Source organism: Lepidochelys olivacea, assembly GCF_965140295.1.
Source record: "Lepidochelys olivacea isolate rLepOli2 genome assembly, chromosome: 1".
Taxonomy (NCBI): Eukaryota; Metazoa; Chordata; order Testudines; family Cheloniidae; genus Lepidochelys; species Lepidochelys olivacea.
Window position 1 is genome coordinate 49,696,715 of NC_140411.1, and position 20,277 is coordinate 49,716,991.

Below are 20,277 nucleotides of genomic sequence, written 5' to 3' on the forward strand. Positions count from 1 at the left end.
CTTATGAAAGGAGACTCCATGAGCTTGGCTTGTTTAGCCTAACCAAAAGAAGGCTGAGGGGAGATATGATTGCTCCCTATAAATATATCAGAGGGATAAATACCAGGGAGAGAGAGGAATTATTTAAGCTCAGTACCAATGTGGACACAAGAACAAATGGATATAAACTGGCCATCAGGAAGTTTAGACCTGAAATTAGACGAAGGTTTCTAACCATCAGAGGAGTGAAGTTCTGGAATAGCCTTCCAAGGGGAGCAGTGGAGGCAAAAGACATATCTGGCAGAATAACAAAAAAGTAGAGAGAACTGGGACTGAGCTGAACTTTGTTCAGGTTTAAGAATTGGACAGGAAAGAAAAGCCTCGGGAATATAAGGAGGTTAGATCTGGGATAGGGATCACTCAGGAAGTCAGTTGTGTTCTGAGAGATGGGAAAGGAACACAGGAGGTTTCAAAGTACAAAAAGAGGCTGTTGCATTTCCAAAATGGTGGGCGCACAATCCCTATATTCACTTTTTAAAGTGCTTTGGAGCCCTTCTGAATGAAAGTCATTCTGTAAACATAGGCACAAGACATGTTGATGAAGTTTCTTTAAAAACATCTTGATTAAGGGAATGGATTGTACAAATATATAGTTTCTGATCAAGAGTAACTTAATTTTAGTCTTTTTCATTTTCACTTTATATTTCTCTTGCTTAACAAATATTGTTAAATATACATTTTTTACATATTAGCTTGTCTGCTTATGAGTCAAAATGATACATTTTAAATTTGCTGTTTCCTCTAAAACGTTATTGCTGTCGTTTGCTTTCTCAGGCCGAAGCTGCACATGAAGAGGAAGATACAACAGTACATGAAGATGACCTTTCTGGGTCTACAAATGAACTCCCAGCAGCATTTGAATGCAGTGATAGCCTTAGCCTGGATATGACAGAGACTGAAGAAAAAGGGGACAGATTGTTGGAGCAGTTTGCTCTTGCCAGGTACTGGTATACTTGGTAGGGTATAAAGTTCTTCCACAACACATACTAAAGATGTAGCCATGTAATTAATTTCTTAATATGTCCTTATAAAGAATATATCCCCACTTGCTATGTTGGCCGCAACTGGAATAAAACTCATTGGAATTGAGGACTGTGGAGAGGACAACTCCGAAAAATATGTGTCTTCTCAACCAAATTTATCAACACTTGAAAAACAGGGCAAGACATTCCTCATAGCAGAAATTGTATAAGATTTGTGCATCCATCTGTACAGTTACATTGATCATGTGCACAGTACATTTCACCAAAAAAAAACCCAAAAACATATGGCTTGTATGATTAACATTCAAGAGTCAGATCATCCATGAAATCTCACCCCTTGTGTCTCAGGCGGTAGGGGGTGCAAGGATGTCATAACTCTCACCTTTTCATTCCTCCAATCCTGTGAGTGCTGTGCGCAGGGATCGTCCCTCAGCATACATTGGAACAACTTGAGGTTCTGGTACATACACACTGCAGCCTTTCTGAGCCATGTCTCCCACAGTTCTGCTACACTTGGGCTGCTCTTCTCTCTCTGCAGCTTCCAGTGGCAGTTTGAAGCTGCAGTGTGGCTTGTGCTGGCCATGCCCCTTTCTCCCGCTTGCCGCCAGATCCTCTGCCTCCATGGCAGCAGATAGTGATAGTTCACTTCACTCCCATCTCTTTTCTTTCACCTTTATTGTTCTGGCAGTTTTTTGAGCAGTTCGAGCATTTTGTTTTGTTTGCTTCAAGCACGATGGTTACAGCCACCTGAAGCCTCCACTCTGGCGGCTCCCTGCTGAGCTCCTCTACCTCTGTCAGGCATGGCAGAGCAGCCAGGCAAGCACAGGGCAAAATCCAAGTGATGCTCTATAAGCAAGGCAGCACTTTCAGGCTCAGCAAAAAAGCGAATTTTGTCCAGCCCGTTCCCAATCAGCTGACCCTACCTCTGCTAGGGCACAGGGTACTGAGTTGGGCAGGCCAGTTGGGTTCCTTAGCACCCAAGAAGCTATGACTTCATCATGAAAGAACCCAGCCAGGAGAGACGGAGCAGAACAGACAGAGGCTCTAAGGAGAAGGAGGACTTTATCCATCCTGCCCAAGGGGTAAGTCCAGGGGTAAACAGGAACGATAAGATAAGAACCCTACCCCACAAGTCCTGACCTAGGTCTTAGATTCCTTGGAGAGAGATGCCGGACTCATAAATAGCCTCTCACCCTCCCGGTCCAGATCAGGGAACTCCAGTAATGGGACCCCCATCTCCGACCCAGTGGGAGTGGGACTCTGACCGGGAAGACTCTGATAGAAAACTCTAGAAAGCTTTGGGCTCTGTGTAAGGCAAGCTGCAAGAGACTGCGTTCTGGCCATCCCTGGGTAGCCAGGCCCACAAAGTGTGCCAATAAGTCAAAAAGTCAAGAAAAGAACAAAAGGGGAAAGAAAAAGTACAAAAAATCCAGAAGACACTCAGCCTCCTCCTCCTCTGCCAAGGAATGAGCGTTTCCAGGCTCTGAATGTGAGCACGATTTGGGGAAAATGCAACAACAAAAAATTTTCTCCCAAGAAGTCTGAGGCCATATGCAAAAAGATTGTGTCTACCACAGATCCAACCTGAAGAGGCTCCTGAGGACAACCCAAAGTAAATACTTCCCTTCAGAATCCTCCCTCAAGGCTACAATTCCCCTGCACTTCGCCTTTGAGGATGCGATTAAAGAGTGAGGAAAACCCGACACGACAAGCACATTAATAGATATGGTCTTATATTTTACAATAAGGATTTTACAAGCTATAGGAGCCAAAAAATTGTGTAGCTGAGGTTCCAGAGTTGGATGCTGCAGTAGCATCCTTAGCAGGAGATATGTTTATTCTGGCTGAAGGGCAATTCTTTCCTAAGGACCCCACAGATAGGAAAGTGGAGACCACTCTTTAAAAGAGACTTCAAGGCATCCTCAGCCCCTCTCAGAGCATCTCTCATATCCACATGGTTTGCAAGAGCTTCACAGTCCTGGGTGGAAGACCTCAGGGCCCTGAAGGTCAGGGATCATCCCAACTTCTGCTCTCTTCTCAAGAAAATCACCCTGGCAACAGCATTTGTGGCTGATGTTTCAATGGATGCAATGAGGTTTTCAGCCAAGACTGTGGCATCCAGCTCAGTGGCCAGGCAACATGTCTGGCTCCATCCTTGGAAGGTAGACACTCTGAGCAAGTCTTGTGTCCCTCCAAGTTCATAGGATCTCTCCTCTTTGGAGAAAAATTAGATAAGACTGTGACAGAAAATATAAGCAGTCCCTCTGAAATATAAGCAGTCCCTCCCTTCTCCATTGAGTACCTTCAGGAGGGAATACAAACATGCCTTCAGATAGAGGCTCTCCTTTCATTCTTCTCCCTCACTGAAGTACCAGAGGAAGCATAGCAGATACACCAAGGGAAAGTCCTGGTGCCAGAGTTCAAGCAGAAAGCCCAGAGGTTGGCCTGCAACCCTCAAAAGCCCATCCTAACAATAAGCAGATATGCCTCAGCCCAGAACAGAATCTAGGAGGCAGAATTTCCTACTTCTCAGAAGAATGGTTTGTATCAACCACAGATAAGTGGTAAAAGAGACAGTAAGTCAGGGATATTCGCTTGAGCTATGAGCTCCTCCCTCCCACCTCCCCATCTCCACCATTCCCATCAAGCACAAATTGATCCATAACTAAATCTCCCATCTCCTAGATGTAGGAGCTATGGAAGTTGCTCCCTCAAAAGAAAAGTTCTTAGGGTTCTACTCTTCATCGTTCAGAAGCATAGAGTTCATACTCTACAGGCTTCTTCATTGTTCAGAAGCATACTGGAGGAGTCAGAGCCATTCTAAATATCAAAAGGCTCAACAAATGGATGACAAAAACAAAATTCCTGATGGAGACCCTAGTTTCTGTGGTGACATCCCCGTGTCATGGGGATTTCCCAACTTCGTAGATCTGGTGGACAAATGACTTCGTATCCCCATCCACCTGTGCCACCACAGAATTCTGAGATTTGCTTATGGCACAAAGCAATACCAGTAACTAACCCTCCCATTCAGTCTCTCATCATCCCTAAAGGTCTTTACGAAGATGCTGGTGGTCAGAGCCAGGCTCATGTCACAAGGGACTCATCTATACCCCTGTCTGGATGATATTCTAATGAGAAATCTGACCCAACCTACAGCATGTGATGCAAACTCTGGACCTCCTGCAAGCCCACAACTTTGTAACAGACATCAAGAAAAGTTCCTTGATCCCATCGGTAAGGATACCCACCTGGGAGTGGACAGAGACAGCTCAGTGGCAAAGATCTACCAATCACTCAGCAGGTTCCAGAAGATCCAGGAACTCATCTCTGTCCGCACAAGTGCACCAAATGAACCATAGCTCAGTGCTTCCATCTACTGAACCTCCTGGTATCATGCACAGGGGTCACTCAGGTGGCCACAAGGCCTGCTATATGCATTCCCGCCCTTTCCTGGTAGGGAAAGTAATCCAAAAGATAAAATGGTGAATAAGTGAAGATGATTGTAATAGCTCCGAACTGGCTAAGGAGATTCTGCAATCTGATAGAGCTGAAACTGGAATCAACATGACAGCTGCCACCCAGACTGGACATTCTTTTCCAAGGCCCTTTTCTCCAACCAGACCATCTTCAATTGTCGGCCTGCACTGTTGCTGGAAGGAAAGCATAAACCATACTAGGCCTATCTTCCAAGTTGATCAGGATTTTATTTGCGTCCAGGAGAGTTTCCACAATAAAAGTCTATTCTTCCATCTGGACCAAGTTCAACCTTTGGTGCCAAGAGAGCAATGCTAATTCAAGAGATCCTTGAAATCTTGAAGAAAGTCTAGGATTAGTTAAAAAGTGTGAATAAAGATCGTCAGCCCAGCAGCATAGTACACTAAGTATTAGCCATTAGTAGAGTTCTAATTGCAGGATCCTCTGGCTTTTTGGCACAGAATCCCCAGATAGCTAGATTTCTCAGAGCAGTCAGGCTTTCAGGAGAGCACAGGGACTGTTTTCTCCATGTACATGCACCATTCCCCAGGGGGAATGTCCAGGAGACAGTATTTTAGCACCTCCTAAAGTAGGGGTAGCTCATTCCCCTATTGCACCATGTTGTTCCAGGAAGAATTCTTCCTCCCTGAGATAGAATTCTTCTGAGAGCTCCCCTTGGGACAATGCATCTCCACCCTCCACCTGACACAGCAGGAAAACCCTTTCAAAACTTACTACACATGTACAAAGTGCAGTTTTCCATGGGTCATACTCAAGTTATGTCAAAACCAATTTCCCCTGAAAGCAAAAGGTCCTTCTCCTCAATTGGGTCTATTTCTCTGCCAAATTCTCACTTTCTTCCTCCAACCTTATGAACCCTAAAGCTACTCAGAACATATTTGTGGAGGGTGGGGCAAGGGGGAGAACAATGAGGAAAGTATGTTTATTTTTACTCTCCTGCTACTCAAAAACAGCTATACAATATTTGATCAAACTTTCCAAAATGTTAACTTTTGAGCAGAAACCAAGTATGGAAAATATCAGCCCAGTAGGTGATAATTTCAGAAAGTTCTGTGCAACTGAAAATAAGGATTTTGTAACCTTAATTATATAGAGAGACCAGCTTTAATATATTGTAGATAATTGTGCATATGTTACTAAGACAACATTTTCTTATACCAGTAGTGTGTATTGCAGATGCTTAAGCTCAACCTTTTGAATGTATTCAATACACAAAAAGAAAAAGAAAGTTAAAATTAAAGTAAATAAAAATTAATAATTGAAAAATACTTAACTTTTTTCCCTTAAAAATATGTTTTACAATTATGGGTGGGCATTCTGATTTAGAGGTATTGAGTTATACTCTCACATCTCGCCAGTCTCAAGCAGTAATTACCAAGATTCTAGTTACGATAGGAAGATAGTGGTATTTAGTATGTAGTGGTATGTAGTGGTATTTAGATTACATCAATTTATTGCAGCATGCTAAGACAATAAGCATCTTATCTACAGCATCTTTTGGATGTATTTGCATTATAGAGTGAGATGGTTTATTTTTCTCTTCTCCTCTAGTTTTGGTGAAGGTGACAGAAATGCCTCCCCTCCTCCTTCACCGTTCTTTTCTGCCATCCTTGCTGCATTTCAGCCCACTGCCTGTGATGATGCAGAAGAAGCCTGGCGTAGTCATATCAACCAGCTCATGTGCGATTCTGATGGGTCCTGCGCAGTTTATACATTTCATGTGTTCTCCTCTCTGTTTAAGGTAAGAGAATAGATCTGGAACTCTAAAACAATACCTTTAGGTGAGCACATAGACACACACACGCCCCTCCATACATTCTTAAATAGTAGTAGTAATGAATTACTTATTATGTTGTCAGGTTTCAGAGTGGTAGCTGTGTTAGTCTGTATCAGCAAAAAGAACAAGGAGTACTTGTGGCACCTTGGAGACTAACAAATTTATTTGAGCATAAGCTTTTGTGGGCTAAAGCCCACTTCATCAGATGCATGCAGTGGAAAATACAGTAGGAAGATATGTATATATACAGAGAACATGAAAAAATGGTGGTTGCCATACCAACTCTAACGAGACTAATCGATTAAGGTGGGCTATTAAGCCCAGCAGGAGAAAAAAAACTTTTGTAGTGATAATCAGGATGGCCCATTTCAAACAGTTGACAAGAAGGTATGAGTAACCATAGGGGGAAAATTAGCATGGGGAAATAGTTTTCAGTTTGTGTAATGACTCATCCACTCCCAGTCTTTATTCAAGCCTAATTTAATGGTGTACAGTTTGCAAATTAATTCCAGTTCTGCAGTTTCTCATTGGAGTCTGTTTTCGAAGTTTTTTTTGTTGAATAATTGTGACTTTTAGGTCTGTAATTGAGTGTCCAGGGAGGTTGAAATGTTCTCCTACTGGTTTTTGAATGTTCTAATTCTTGACATCTGATTTTGTATCCATTTATTATTTTGCTACAAAGATAGCTAGGAGTGCTGGTAGCGTAGAGCCTGTGGAGAGAGTCTACATAGCCAGACAATCCTGCTGTCAGGGTGCCAATGCCTGAGATGGATGGCATTGTGTTCTGTAGAACAGCCTCAGGAACAATTCTGACATCATAATCAAAAAGGCTGACAAAGGAGGTGCTGTCATCATCATGAATAGGTCGGAATATGAACGAGAGGCTGCTAGGCAGCTCTCTAACACCACATTCTACAGGCCATTACCCTCTGATCCCACTGAGGGTTACCAAAAGAAACTACACCATCTGCTCAAGAAACTCCCTGAAAAAGCACAAGAACAAATCTGCATAGACACACCCCTAGAACCCTGACCAGGGGTATTCTATCTGCTACCCAAGATCCATAAACCTGGAAATCCTGGAAGCCCCATCATCTCAGGCATTTGGCACCCTGACAGCAGCATTGTCTGGCTATGTAGGCTCTCTCCTCAGGCCCTACGCTACCAGCACTCCTAGCTATCTTTGAGACACCACTGACTTCCTGAGGAAACTACAATCCATTGATGATCTTCCAGAAAACACCATCCTGGCCACTATGGATGTAGAAGCCCTCTACACCAACATTCCACACAAAGATGGACTACAAGCTGTCAGGAACAGTATCCCCAATAATGTCACGGCAAACCTGGTGGCTGAACTTGGTGACTTTGTCCTCACCCATAACTATTTCACAATTAGAAAAGGAGTACTTGTGGCACCTTAGAGACTAACCAATTTATTTGTGCATAAGCTTTCGTGAGCTACAGCTCACTTCATCAGATGTATACTGTGGAAAGTGTAGAAGATCTTTTTATACACACAAAGTATGAAAAAATACCTCCCCCCACCCCACTCTCCTGCTGGTAATAGCTTATCTAAAGTGATCACTCTCCTTACAATGTGTATGATGATCAAGTTGGGCCATTTCCAGCACAAATCCAGGTTTTCTCCCCCCCGCCCCCCCACCACAAACCCACTCTCCTGTTGGTAATAGCTTATCTAAACTGATCACTCTCCTTACAATGTGTATGATAATTAAGGTGGGCCATTTCCAGCACAGATCCAGGGTTTAACAAGAACGTCTGGGGGGGTGGGGGTAGGAAAAAACAAGGGGAAATAGGTTACCTTGCATAATGACTTAGCCACTCCCAGTCTCTATTCAAGCCTAAGTTAATTGTATCCAATTTGCAAATGAATTCCAATTCAACAGTCTCTTGCTGGAGTCTGGTTTTGAAGTATTTTTCTTGTAATATCGCAACTTTCATGTCTGTAATCGCGTGACCAGAGGGATTGAAGTGTTCTCCGTCTGGTTTATGAATGTTATAATTCTTGACATCTGATTTGTGTCCATTTATTCTTTTACGTAGAGACTGTCCAGTTTGACCAATGTACATGGCAGATGGGCATTGCTGGCACATGATGGCATATATCACATTGATGGATGTGCAGGTGAACGAGCCTCTGACAGATAGGAAACTACAATCCATCGGTGATCTTTCTGATACCACCATCCTGGCCACTATGGATGTAGAAGCCCTCTACAGCAACATTCCACACAAAGATGGACTACAAGCCATCAAGAACACTATCCCCGATAATGTCATGGCTAACCTGGTGGCTGAACTTTGTGACTTTGTCCTTACCCATAACTATTTTACATTTGGGGACAATGTATACCTTCAAATCAGCGGCACTGCTATGGGTACCCGCATGGTCCCACAGTATGCCAACATTTTTATGGCTGACTTAGAACAACGCTTCCTCGGCTCTCGTCCCCTAATGCTCCTACTCTACTTGCGCTACATTGATGACATCTTCATCATCCGGACCCATAGAAAAGAAGCCCTTGAGGAATTCCACCATGATTTCAACAATTTCCATCCCACCATCAACCTCAGCCTGGACCAGTCCACACAAGAGATCCACTTCCTGGACACTACAGTGCTAATAAATGATGGTCACATAAACACCATCCTATACCGGAAACCTACTGACGGCTATTCCTACCTACATGCCTCCAGCTTTCACCCTGACCACACCACACGATCCATTGTCTACAGCCAAGCTTTGCGATACAACTGCATTTGCTCCAACCCCTCAGACAGAGACAAACACCTACAAGATCTCTATCAAGTGGTCTTACAACTACAGTACCCATCCGCTGAAGTGAAGAAACAGATTGACAGAACTAGAAGAGTACCCAGAAGTTACCTAATACAGGACAGGCCCAACAAAGGAAATAACAGAATGCTACTAACCGTCACCTTCAGCCCCCAACTAAAACCTCTCCAGTGCATCATCAAGGATCTACAACCTACCCTGAAGGACGACCCATCACTCTCACAAGACTTGGGAGACAGCCAGTCCTTGCCTACAGACAGCCCCCCAACCTGAAGCAAATACTCACCAGCAACCACACACCACACAACAAAAACACTAACCCAGGAACTTATCCTTGCAACAAAGCCCGTTGCCAACTGTGTCCACATATCTATTCAGGGGACACCATCATAGGGCCTAATCACATCAGCCACACTATCAGAGGCTCGTTAACCTGCACATCTACCAATGTGATATATACCATCATGTGCCAGCAATGCCCCTCTGCCATGTACATTGGCCAAACCGGACAGTCTCTACATAAAAGAATAAATGGACGCAAATCAGACGTCAAGAATTATAACATTCAAAAACCAGTCGGAGAACACTTCAATCTCTCTGGTCACTCGATTACAGACCTAAAAGTCGCAATTCTTCAACAAAAAAATTTCGAAAACAGACTCCAACGAGAGACTGATGAATCGGAATTAATTTGCAAACTGGACACCATTAACTTAGGCTTGAATAAAGACAGGGAGTGGATGTGTCATAACACAAAGTAAAACTATTTCCCCATGTTTATTTCCCACCCCCCTACTGTTCCTCACACGTTCTTGTCAACTGCTGGAAACGGCCCACCTTGATTATCACTACAAAAGCTTTTTTTTCTCTCCTGCTGGTAATAGGTCACCTTACCTGATCACTCTCGTTATAGTGTGTATGGTAACACCCATTGTTTCATGTTTTCTGTGTATATAAAATCACCCCACTGTATTTTCCACTGCATGCATCCGATGAAGTGAGCTGTAGCTCATGAAAGCTTATGCTCAATAAATTTGTTAGTTTCTAAGGTGCCACAAGTACTCCTTTTCTTTTTGAGACTGAGAGGTTACTGCAAAGCCTTAAACCACATATCAGTAATTCTTACAAAGTGACTTTTGGTTCCATATTTCTTAACATGTTCTTCTAGAGGTGAGAGAGTTGAAATGGACCAGTTGTCCCCATCCGTGCATGAATTCTTGAGCAGAGCTGCAGAAACAGTGATAGCTGATATTTGTTACACATGTAGTCAAAGGAAGCCAGTCTATCATTTTGTATGAGGTCTTTTTAATTTTTGTTAGTTCTTTTTTTCTATCCAAATTGTCTTAAACATGGAGTTGGCCTTGATACTGAGAAGTGGGTTATTGCCTAGTGGTATGAGAGGAGAATTAGTAAGATTGGATGCTTTAATCATCTTAACATGTTGCAGGATGCTCCATGTAGATACAAAGAATGGATTTTTCCTTAAGGGTATGGCTAGCCTCTTAAGATATATAAAAGTAAAGCAGGAACTGAATGGTATACCTGAACTTTTTTCAATCTCAGACCAGGCCGATGTGTATACAGAGCCACTAGAGTAGAACCACCTTACAATAAGACACAATTGGAATGCTGGATAATATCAATACAAATCTGGCAACCCCATGTAACCTCCAGTTGTCCAGGATTTTTCAGGAGTCTGTTGTGACAAGTGAGGCTGTTTTATATCCCATGTAAATTGCACCATAAGCGTATTTATTCGAGCAAAGAGTGAAAGAGAGACTTGAAAGGCAATTGACTAATAATATAAGTCAATCTTGAGCAGATGTTAATTTTGGCTATTTCTGTTCTCCCCAGTAAAGAAAGAAGGAGGAGATGCCACCTCTCTAGATCCTTAGAAATTTCTTTTAATATATAGTCCATATTTATAGAAACAATTTTTGGAAGCTTAGGATATATCTTAACACCTAATTAAGTTATTTCCTTGCATATTTGAAATGGAAAATGCTGAAACTGAGAAGGATCTGGTCTTCTGAATATATCCATTGCTTCTGATTTATTCGAGCTAATGTGAAAACCAGAGATCTCTCCAAAAATGTCAACTACATTCAACAGAAACAGGAATGATGAGGATGGATCGTTCAATAGTACAAAAAATGTCATTAGCATATAAACTGATTTTGTATTCTTTCCTTTTTATAGTCACACCTTCAGTGGCTGAGTTCTGAGATATGTGCATTGCCAGTGATTCAAGAGAGAGATTAAAAAGGAAGGGTGATGGGACAGCCCTGTTATGTGTGTCTTTCTAGTTGAAATGTGGGAGAAGTAATTCCATTAGTTGATAGTGAAGCAAGGGTAGAGTTGTATGATGATGCACTGACCAAGTTCAGGAATATTGGTCCAAATCCAAAAATTTTTAGGTCAGCCATTAGATAAGGCCATTCAACTCTTTCCAAGGCCTTCTCTGAATCTAGAGACAAAGCTATGGAGGGAACATCTGACATCAGAGTTTGCTGGATGAATGGCTGCTGATAATACAAGAAAAATCCATCTTCCTTTAATGAAACCTACCTGATCTGCGTGTATAATTGATGGGATGATGGTGTCCAGTTGTGTCACTAAAATTTTTGCAATTATTTTGCAGTTTGTGTTTATATGGGGCAGAAGTCGCCACAGTTGCGACCATCTTTGTTCTTTAATATGTAAGTAATTAAAGCAGTTCTAATGTCGTGAGATATGGTTCCTTTTTTGGAATGTTTCAGTGAAGACCTTTGAAAGACTAGAAGATAGCTGATTACAAAACGTTTTGTAGAAATCTGCCAGTTAAGCCATCTATCACTGGGGCCTTGCTGGAATTCATATTTTTTTATAGCCTGTTTGATCTCTTGTGTTGTGAAAGCTTTGTCCATAAAGAGCACGTGTTCTGAAGTAAGGTTATTAAAAGGTAGGCCTTCAACAAAATGATTAAATTTATTAGAGCCACACTGGTTTTCTGATTTATATAAAGTTTGATAGAATTGCTTAAATTGTTATTTACATCTATTGCTTCAAGGATGGCACTATCATTTTCTTGTAATAAGGAACAAATATTGTTGATAGTTCCATTGTGAGTCTTCCGACAAGTAGTTATCTGCTTTATCTCCTCATTCATAATATCTTTGTTTGACCCTGTTGAGTGTAAATTTGACGTGGCTAGATAAGCATTCATTATATTTATATTTGGCATTGATTAGAGAATGTAGGAGGTTTTCATTATTTTGGTCAGTCTTGTGCATTCGCTGCAACTCATTTATTTCCTTGGCCAGAGGACCTAGTAACTTGAGTCTATCTGTCTTTTTGTTTTGGGAGGAAACTAGCATCTTCAAGCTAGCACTGCAAGCTAGGAGTATCTTTAACCCCATGAAATGGCAGTATTCTATTCTTTGAGGTGAAAGCACAGGAACACCAACTTCCCTAAGCTTTTATCATCTAGTTCCTGACTTGTCCAGAAATTGATTGTTTTTGCACCACGGAATTTTGCCACGTATCTGCTAACTTCATAATATAAGACTGTTGACCCAGGCCAATGGGAAGTTTCACAAACAACTCCAAAATGTGCTAAGTTTGCAATGTGAAATACTCCCAACATAGTTGATTGTGCAACAAAATCTTGTTTGGAGCAGCCTGCAATCTAATACTGTGTTTAGCGAAAGACATGCAATTTTCAAGGCATCTAGAATTGGGACTGCCTCAAACTGTTTGTATATTAGGTGTTTGCCCACAACACAACAGACTTGTTTAAGATTTCTGAAATTATTAAAGTACTTCCTCGGTAAACTGATGGGATGTCTCTGGAGCCAGGTAATCTTCATGGGTCCCTGCTCTGCTGTTGCTTCTTTATGTTTAAGTTAATTCCTCCAGTAGGCCATCTAATTCAGTGATGATTGGAATCAAAGGCCAACAGTTAGCTTCTATAATTGAGGCCTTTACTGATTAATAAATATACTGCTGAAAATGCTCTTTCCAGCTGGAGGAGGAGAATATCAGATGAAGGAGTAAAAAATCCTGAGAAAATTGTACTATTTTTATGTTCATATAAAATGTTCATGGATGTTATTGACATGCACTTCTCACTACTCTTTTCATGTACGATTAGTAAACCCAATGCTGATTAACAATACTGTTCCCAAAAGCCTCTGTTTACATGAAACATAGGATCTGATTCAGGTCTGGGCTAAGTTGGTGCAAATCCCAGTGACTGAAGTCAGCAGGAGGGAGCTGAGCCCACTTATTGCATGACTGATGGCCATGTAATTACATACTATTAACTGTGAACTAAAAAGCCAGCCTGTTCGCAGCTGAAATTTCAACATTCTCTGCAATATTACCTAAAATAAATGAAAGGGTATGTTAATTTAAGAGTTCTGGTAACCAATTAAGTTCATTTTTTGTAGTATAATATTGGCTAATTATGCAAATACTGTATACTAAGTAGCCCCATTATCTCTAACACTTTACTACTAGAACAGTATTTAGTTAGTAGGCGCTTCATACTTTCCTTCTAATTTGCCCTTATCTTGTAATTAGCCCACGTAGACTGAATTCAGAATTGCCTACTTTTTTTTACTCTAAAAACTATTCAAATCAAGTAAGAGGAATGAGAAATTATAGTACATTCAGGGTGTGAATCTGAGCAAGCCAGCAAGTGATACTTAATTAGCCCAAAAGGATTGTTTCTAAATGTGACATATATAGAGTTTAGTGTTTGACTTCAATGGGACTTCTCCCAGTAGTAAGCACTACGCTTGGTTCTGCTTGCAAGATCAAGTCTTCTATGTTTCAGTCACACTGTCTTTACTTTAAGATTTTTACACACTTTGCTTTGGCCTCCTAAACTCAACAAATTTTAAGAAATGCTGCTTAATATAAAGAATTAATCTGCACTTGCTACTTCACTATTTAGAAAAACTTCTTTAAATGGCCGCCCATTCCCATGTCCACTCATGCAAAATAATTTATTTTTTTATACTGTCTCTACCCTTTACATCCATGTATTACTTTAGAGCCTGGACAACTGCTGTGAACCAAGGGATGGAGACACCAAGATTAGAGCTGAGTGAATAGTGGATTTTTCAAGTTCTCTGGTATTTCCAAAAGATCATGAAAAAAATTATATTGGGTCAAATAAAATGTTTAATTTCTACAAAATCAAAATGTTTCACTTAGTTTTCAGATATTTTTCAACATTTTTTATTTTTTAAATAAAAATAAAAGGAAATCAATCAAAGGTGTTTTAGAGGAACAGTCAGGAATGGACAGTTATGGATTAAATTTGTCCATAGGGTAGATTTCTCCCGGACCATGGTTGATTTGTGCCTCAAGGCATGAGGGTTTATAAATCCCTTTTAAAATTGCTTTTCCTATCTAGTGCAACGTAGGTGGTCTAATTATCTGTACAGTGTCTCTTGGCTTTTTTAAAATGTCAATCCTACTGAGCTTTTGGTCTCAGAGGTATATTGTGGCAGTAATATTTGCATAATTGTTTCAATTCTTGAAAGGCTTAAACTGTCTTTTTATTACTATTATTTATTAAATGGAAGTCATTTAAAAGAAGTTACAGGAGCAGTATGCTCCTTGAAGACCAAGACTATGTACTCTTTTAGGTGCTGTACCTACTCAGATATCAAAAATCTGTGTGAACAATAGTTTCCAGATGCAACTTTATATTGTTGGAGCCTTCCCAAGCAGCAGAGGTGTTCAAGCAAGGAGGTTTCTCTGAAGAGTGGAAAACAAAAGGAGAGAAACCTCTTTCATGAGTTTCTGTGCTGCTGTTTGATATTAGGCTTGTTGCTACATTGTTTGATTGGCCTCTTGATATTGGGTACTAACAAAACAGTATCCAGAATGGGCAGAGAATTCGTGTGTTGATCAACACTGATGATCAGCAGGAACAAGAAAAAGCTACATGAGGGTACGTAGTTTATAAAGAATGAATCATCCTCACAAGCAAGAACATGGTACTTCAGCAGCAGTTTGTAATTCCATTGCTAAATGTGAATTCTCTGGCCAGTTCCACAGCTGCCTATCTGGAAAAACTTCTGAGCACTGTGTCCAGTGTAATAGTAATTGTTATTCAATATCCTTGTGCAAACATTCACTTCCTCCCATGGGGATGGTTTCTTTCGCACTTGCTGTTATTCTATGAAAAAGGAATGTATGCAATTGTGTTTGCAAAGGAAAGATGTTTGTACTTGAGCAATGAATGTGATAAGAACTATTTTGTTTCACAGAATATTCAGAAAAGGTTCTGCTTCCTAACTTGTGATGCTGCCAGTTACCTTGGCGACAACCTACGAGGAATAGGCTCAAAGTTTGTGAGCTCTTCTCAGATGCTAACTTCCTGTTCAGAATGCCCCACTCTTTTCGTAGATGCTGAAACAGTGAGTATATTCCTGTAGAGGATAATGACTAACATGTCCAGCATGTGTCGTGTAAAGGAGGCTAGGGTGGCAAAAACCTCACTCAGAATATTCTTGGGTTGGCAGGCTTAGATTTCTACCCAAACTATTTGCACAGCCTTATTGGAGAATACTGGAAACATCCAGCTTCTTTTGTTAGAAGTGATTTTGTTTTCTTCAGTCAAAATTGCGCTTATAATAAGGATGCGAGTTTGTAGTTTGAAGACATTGTAGAGCAGAATCTTGCTAGTTCACACTTTGGTGAAACCCAAATCCACATATTCAGTTTGCATTATGTTTTGGATTAGTAATAATAGTAACAACTAGGGGGTCATACACTTCTTTGCTTTTGTGGGTCCAAAGAATTGCACACACCAGAAGGCTACTTGTATTCCTCCATTTTCCCATTCCACCCTCAAGCTCCCTAGGTGCTATTCTCCCATTCCTTCTTTTTCAGGGACTCCTTGCACATGCCCTGTGCCAGGGTCTCTGCATGCTTTCCCATTGCCCCCTTTTTCCCATCTCAGGGTACACCACTCTCCCCCATACACCCCTTTTCCTCCTTCTGCCCATACTAGAATCCCCATTTCTCCCCACATGCCAGGGTCTTTGCATGTGCTCCCTATTCTCCCCACACAAAAGTTCCCCACCCTGCCCATAGTTTTATGTGATTAATAATTAAGCAATCAATCTGCAAACACCTAGAAGATAATAAGGTGATAAATAACAGTCAGCATGGATTTGTCAAGAACAAATCATGTCAAACCAACATAATAGCTTTCTTTGACAGGGTAACAAGCCTTGTGGATAGGGGGAAGCAGTAGATGTGGTATATCTCGACTTTAGTAAGGCTTTTGATACTGTCTTGCATGACCTTCTCATAAACAAACTAGTGAAATACAACCTAGATGGAGCTACTATAAGGTGAGTTCATAACTGGTTGGAAAATCATTCCCAGAGAGTAGTTCTCAGTGGTTCACAGTCATGCTGGAATGGCATAACGAGTGGGGTCCTGCACGGATCGGTTCTGGGTCTGGTTCTGTTCAATATCTTCATCAATTACAGGGGTTCTCAAACTGGGGGTTGGGACCCCTCAGGGGGTCTTGAGGATATTACATGGAGGGTCACGAGCTGTCAGCCTCCACCCCAAACCCCACTTTGCCTCCAGCATTTATAATGGCGTTAAATATATTAAAAAGTGCTTCTAATTTATAAGCGGGGGTCGCACTCAGAGGCTTGCTATGGGAAAGGGGTCACCAGTACAAAAGTTTGAGAACCACTGATCAATGATTTAGATAATGGCATTGAGAGTACACTTATAAAGGTTGTTACAAGGAGGAGGGAGAAAAATTGTTCTCCTTAACCTCTGCGGATAGGTCAAGAAGTAATGGGCTTAAATTGCAGCAAGGGTGGTTTATGTTGGACATTAGGAAGTTTTTCCTAAACTGTCAGGGTGGTTAAGCACTGGAAGAAATTGCCTAGGGAGGTTGTGGAATCTCCATCATTGGGGATTTTTGTCCCTCATTGTCTGTCCTTTGGGGGAAATTGTAGGAAGGTCATTGAATGACTGTCAGCACCTGAGTGATTTAGCCTCCATCCTTACTGCAAAGTGGGTGGGTTCTAGCCCGAATTGAAGTGGAGGCCATTTTCTAACCCCCAGCGTGGTAAGGTAGTACGGACTTAAGACACCTCCAAACTCAAGTCAGAAGATTTTTTTTTATTGTATGGATGGTAGAAAGACTAAGGCTAGGACACATGTAAGACCCCAGGTTAACTGTGCAATGTAGACATACCCTCAAGTGGAAACTAGCTAGGTTCTACAGATAATTTGGGAAGAGTAGGGAGATTGCTATTTGGAAAGCACCATGTTATACACGTTGACTCCATCAACACACTCTCATGCTGTGAAGCAAGGCTTCTCTCGTGCTGCTGCTCTGGACAGGGCAAAGTAGTTGGAGTACCATGTATTTCTGTTGGAGAGAAAAGAGTGAAGAAGAAGCCAGCAGGTGGCTTTTGAAGAGGCCATCAGATTTTAGTGGGGCAGGCTTTCAGAATGGCCTTCCTTTTGCTGCTTTGTGGTTCAGTATGGAGCTCTTGGGAAAGCCAACAGTGCCTGTGCACTCCCTCAGCTGCCCTACTTGCCTCCGTGATTGAAGTTGACAAGCAGCCAATATTGTGTGCATTGCCAGGTTGGCATGGAACACTTCATGACATTTGAGTCATCTCTTCCTCTTCTAGCTCTATATTTGAAAGACAAGAGGAGGGGGCAGAACTGGCTCTAGCCATGCTGAGTCATCAGAGAACACAATATGCTCAGCAGCTTCATTTGAGTTTGGTGTAATATGGGTTATATGATACAGACTGGCTTTACGAAATGAGACAACCTTTCTAATTTCTTGTGACTTTGTCCATCTTTTATCAATTAGCCATAGGTAGATGTTCTGTGATGGCAGTGTGATCTTGTGCATTTTATATAAAGCTGCGAGCTAGAAACTTCTGAACTATAATCTGGGTCAGCTCTGACTCACTGCTGTGGCCTTGGAAAAGTTATTAATTTCTGTGCATCTGTTTCTGTATCTGTAAAAATGTGTATACTGTTACTTACCTCACAGGAGAGTTGTGAAGATTAACTGGTTAATATTTGTACGGCACTTTGTGTATTTATTTGGGAAGGTCAGCTTTCTGTCTAGCATTTTGGGCTGAAGCCCAGAGTACAAATGTGTTTCCTGAGATTTTAGTAATAAGAGCTAAGGTGGCTGTTTCAGCTCCAATAGCCCCTGAACATGCCCTGTGGATGGAATCAAGCTCTGAAAGTCAAAAGAAAGTGCTAGTTACTCCAGAAACCCTTACTGGCTGCCAGAAGCATTAGCAAGATGGGTTGTGTTTTCAATTTTAATTCCAGTTGGAGCAGGAACCTGTACATCCAGAAATGTTAGTAGAGTTTTAGCATAGGATTGAGACTGGCAATGGGTAAACTTTAAAGTGCCTTTTTGCAGTGCATACCATAGTTTCTACTTTACTAATATTTTTCTTCTTTAATAGTAAAATTTACTGGCCCATTTTTTGTTTTAATGTTTCCAGCTTCTCTCCTGTGGACTTCTTGAAAAGCTAAAATTCAGTGTTCTAGAACTACAGGAGTATTTGGACACATACAACAACAGGAAAGAAGCAACTCTCTCAGTAAGTGGGATTTCTATGCTTTATTGCCCTGTGTATTCATATATTAAAATGTTTTGATCTGAAATCTGTTTAAATTAATAGTAGTATAACATTTTGTAGGTCAATATTGTATCTAGAATTTGGATCCATAAATGTTTTCTCTCTCTTTTTTTGGGAAGATATGGTAATTGATACAACAAGAATTAAAAGAATGGCTCTTTATATAGCTTAATTTAAAATGTGTGTGAATTCTCTAGTCTTTCAAGCTCCTCCTCTCTATTAATTAGTAATTCATGTATTAATTTGTTTTGTTTATACGATATAAACACTATTAGAAATCAGAATTATAGCTTTTTAACTCAACCCACTCATGCAAAATGTGTTGGGCTGTCTGAATGAAGAGCTTAATTGCAAAACTTGACTTAATATGTTTTCAAGACATGATATTGTGAGACTAAAATACTTATGAAAAGAAAAGGAGTACTTGTGGCACCTTAGAGACTAACAAATTTATTTGAGCATAAGCTTTCGTGAGCTACAGCTCACTTCATCGGATGCAGTGAAAATTTTCACTGCATGCATCCAATGAAGTGAGCTGTAGCTCACAAAAGCTTATGCTCAAATAAATTTGTTAGTCTCTAAGGTGCCACAAGTACTCCTTTTCTTTTTGCGGATACAGACTAACACGGCTGCTACTCTGAAGCCTTAAAATATTTATGTTACCCTTCTTTAAATCTAGCCAGAGCTGATACCTCACTTTTTTTTTCTCTGAAAACAGTGGCTTGCAAACTGCAAAGCAACGTTTGCTGGGGGTTCACAAGATGGAGTTATTACTTGTCAGCCAGGGGACTCTGAAGAAAAGGTAATAAGGAGCTATTTTACCTTCCTGTCAAGTGACAGTTATGCATTGTTTCTTGATGCCAAAAGAAGCTGGTGCCTTTCCCTCCTTGTGTCCCTTTGCAGAGCTTGGACACAATACCAGTTCTTGCACTTATGAGTCTATTGTCGCTGTTGGCACAGGCCTGCCCAAAGTGGGTGGAGAACGGGTGGGGATATGGTTCTGTCCTCCCACTCTGCACCAGTAGGCAGAGCTGGCCCTGACCAGGGCCAATGTATATTGCTCTGTAACAGCAGTAACTTTCCTACAGCATAATGTCTCTGGGAGTTCCTTCTGGTGCACTTTATTTCCAGAGCACCTTCAATGTGGCCAGTGGCTTTGCAGCCACAATCTGGCCCCATAGTGTGTAGACTTTTTGCATTTGAGCTTTAATACCTGAAATATTAAGCCTTTCACCTTTAAATTATCGGTTGAAATCCAACTGATGTTAGTAGTAACAAAATATTTACCATCAAAGGACTTTTCAGTGCTCTGTGGAGTAATTAATGCTGTGGAAAAACACTTATGCGAAACAATGTTTCATGTATTGCATTTGAAACAAAAGATTCCTGTATATGCTATGCAGTGATTGCCATAAAGCAGTCAACAGTCTTCCTGGTTCTGTGCTATTTTAACTATAGAGAACAATTGGTATCTCAAACACCATTGTGTGGGAAGTGTTGGAAAAT

General features: G+C 41.1%; 1 protein-coding gene across 3 annotated transcripts in view; it reads left to right on the plus strand.

Annotated features, from left to right (window-relative positions):
• Positions 1 to 20,277, plus strand: part of FRY (FRY microtubule binding protein) — a 320,853-nt gene that overhangs the window by 287,291 nt on the left and 13,285 nt on the right. For all 3 annotated transcript variants that reach the window (XM_084635515.1, XM_084635516.1, XM_084635517.1), the window contains exons 54-58: positions 814 to 980; positions 6,072 to 6,261; positions 15,385 to 15,534; positions 18,634 to 18,732; positions 19,490 to 19,573. In XM_084635515.1, coding sequence (XP_084491641.1) covers positions 814 to 980; positions 6,072 to 6,261; positions 15,385 to 15,534; positions 18,634 to 18,732; positions 19,490 to 19,573 — 690 coding nt within the window. The remainder of the gene's footprint in view (positions 1 to 813; positions 981 to 6,071; positions 6,262 to 15,384; positions 15,535 to 18,633; positions 18,733 to 19,489; positions 19,574 to 20,277) is intronic.